Source organism: Solanum pennellii, chromosome 11 (assembly GCF_001406875.1).
Source record: "Solanum pennellii chromosome 11, SPENNV200".
NCBI lineage: Eukaryota > Viridiplantae > Streptophyta > Magnoliopsida > Solanales > Solanaceae > Solanum > Solanum pennellii.
The window spans coordinates 60,211,380-60,213,370 of record NC_028647.1 but is presented as its reverse complement, the minus strand read 5'-3'; the positions used below and the strand labels follow the sequence as shown (position 1 = coordinate 60,213,370).

The window sequence follows — 1,991 nt, the reverse complement described above, 5'->3', positions numbered from 1 at the left end:
CCTGCTGATATGTTCACAAAGCCGGTTCCACAGAGCAAGTTTCAACACTGTTTGGACTTGCTCAACATCAGAAGCTGTTAATTGCCCTGCGGGGCAACTCTGAGGAAGAGGGGGAGGCCTGGCACTATCATAGTGCGTCTGAAGAATCTGTTCGGAGAATTCAAGTCAAGGTGGAGATTTGTTGAATGCCTTGAATCGGACCCGTTACAAACAGAAAGGACGGGGGTCTCGCTGCCCGGTCAGCGAGTCGGGGGGTCCAGGGGGCGACGCGCCCCCTGGCCTGGGGGTCCGAGGGGGCGGAGACGCCCCCGGCCCGACGGTATACAATGTTGTTGTATTGGGCCCTTAATTATCTGTTAATTCTGTATGTTGGGCCCAAGCCTGTTAGGGCGTAGCTTAGCACTATATATAGACGCTATGGCAAACCCTATTCGGTAATTCTGTTCTTGCCTCTCCATAATAAAACTGCTCTCCCTCTTTCCCGTGGACGTAGCCAATTTATTGGTGAACCACGTAAATCTGTTGTCTTATTTTTCGCGTTCATATTTTCTCGTATTATATCGAATTCCGCACAACATATGTCATAGAGGAACTCAAGACCTTTTTCTTAAATAAAGTCAAAGTTAATTGATAAGGTACCAAGACAGTACAAAATGGTAAAAGCTCATACAGAGACTAAACAAGCAGCCTACTAAACTTTCCTTCCTACCGAATCCAACAGCTCCATTTACTGATTCCCTAGGGAACTCATGACTAGGAAAATGGCCTTTCTTGGGCTATTCGGAAGGGATAATAAAACGAAGCCCAAGTAGGTTGGTGAGCCTAGTGATAGAGATTAGAGACAGCAACTGAGGAGAACCATGAATAAAGGGAGAAAAGAAGCTTTCCAATGAACTTACGTCTTTTGCTTTCCTTTTCCCTTTTCACTTTTGGATGGGGTTGGCATCATTTCCTTGCCAGAATGTAGCACATATTAACACATCTCTGTGTCCCTGGTCCAAGTTGAATCTTTTTTTTCTCTTTTTGCTTTTTGTTTTTGTTTTCCCCCTTCTTCTTCTTTTTTTTATGACAGTGGTGTCCAAACCAACTTGGTGCACATTTAACTAATCCACTGGGCAGCCTGCTATAGCACACAAACAGATGAGTAGTCTAAACCAGTTCACCCTAGATTTTTAAATTACCACCATTTCTCTATCACCATGAAGCTATCATACAGGAACCTATGTCACACAAACAAGACTTCTTCATTAAATCCTCCGCACCTCATTTTTGTGTTTAATTTTTTCTAAATTTTGAAGAGGGTTGTCCTAATCAGATTGCACATCCCTAATCAATCCATTCGACAGCCTGCTACAGCTGGGAATTCAAAGCAGGGATAACCATCTCTTTTCTTTTCTTTCCTTTTAAGTGATGTGTTAACATCATTTTCTATCTACTCAAGATCTCCTACTCAATAACACCAACCACAACCGTATCAAACCCAAAAGAAAATCAGGAAAAAATAGTCATTTTCTATCTTTCTTCTATGAGTAAACGTCATTCTCCTAGCTACTCAAACAACACAAAACTACAGCACAGAACCCATCAAACAGAAGTTAAGGTTTATAATCATTGTACGAAAAAAAGCATAAATTTCCCAATTCCAGAAAAAACCCTGCAAAAGGGTTGGAAAATCACACAGCAAAAATGTAGGGTTTTGAGTACCTTTTGATCATTCATCTTGGAAGACTTGACAACTCCTTCAAAGTAAACCCATAGTTGATGCAATCAGAGACGCAAGTAATCCGTATTGAGGATTGAATCTGGTGAAGCAGAGACATGCAAAAATGAGTAGAACTGAGCAAAACAACAATTTCAGACATGAAAATACAGAGAAAACAGTAATGAAGCTCACACAGAGAGAGGGGATTGGGGGTTTAATGGGGGTGGCGAGAGCTTTTAGGGTTTGGCCCTCCCAGGAAGACAGTGGAGGGGGTAGAGTGAGGGGGTTG

The 1,991-nt window shown here is 42.4% G+C and overlaps 1 protein-coding gene across 2 annotated transcripts in view; it reads right to left on the bottom strand.

The window, feature by feature from the left end:
* LOC107002891 (ubiquitin carboxyl-terminal hydrolase 24-like) overlaps positions 1 to 1,991 on the bottom strand; it is a 12,738-nt gene extending 10,747 nt beyond the window's left edge. The window contains exons 1-2 of one of the 2 annotated variants that reach the window (XM_015201091.2): positions 1,895 to 1,991; positions 1,705 to 1,802 (exon numbers count right to left, since the gene is read on the bottom strand). In XM_015201091.2, the coding sequence (XP_015056577.1) occupies positions 1,705 to 1,719 (15 nt within the window). In that variant the 5' untranslated portion in view covers positions 1,720 to 1,802; positions 1,895 to 1,991. Of the gene's footprint in view, positions 1 to 1,704 lie in introns of both variants that reach the window. The other variant, XM_027913179.1, reaches the window with a different exon arrangement.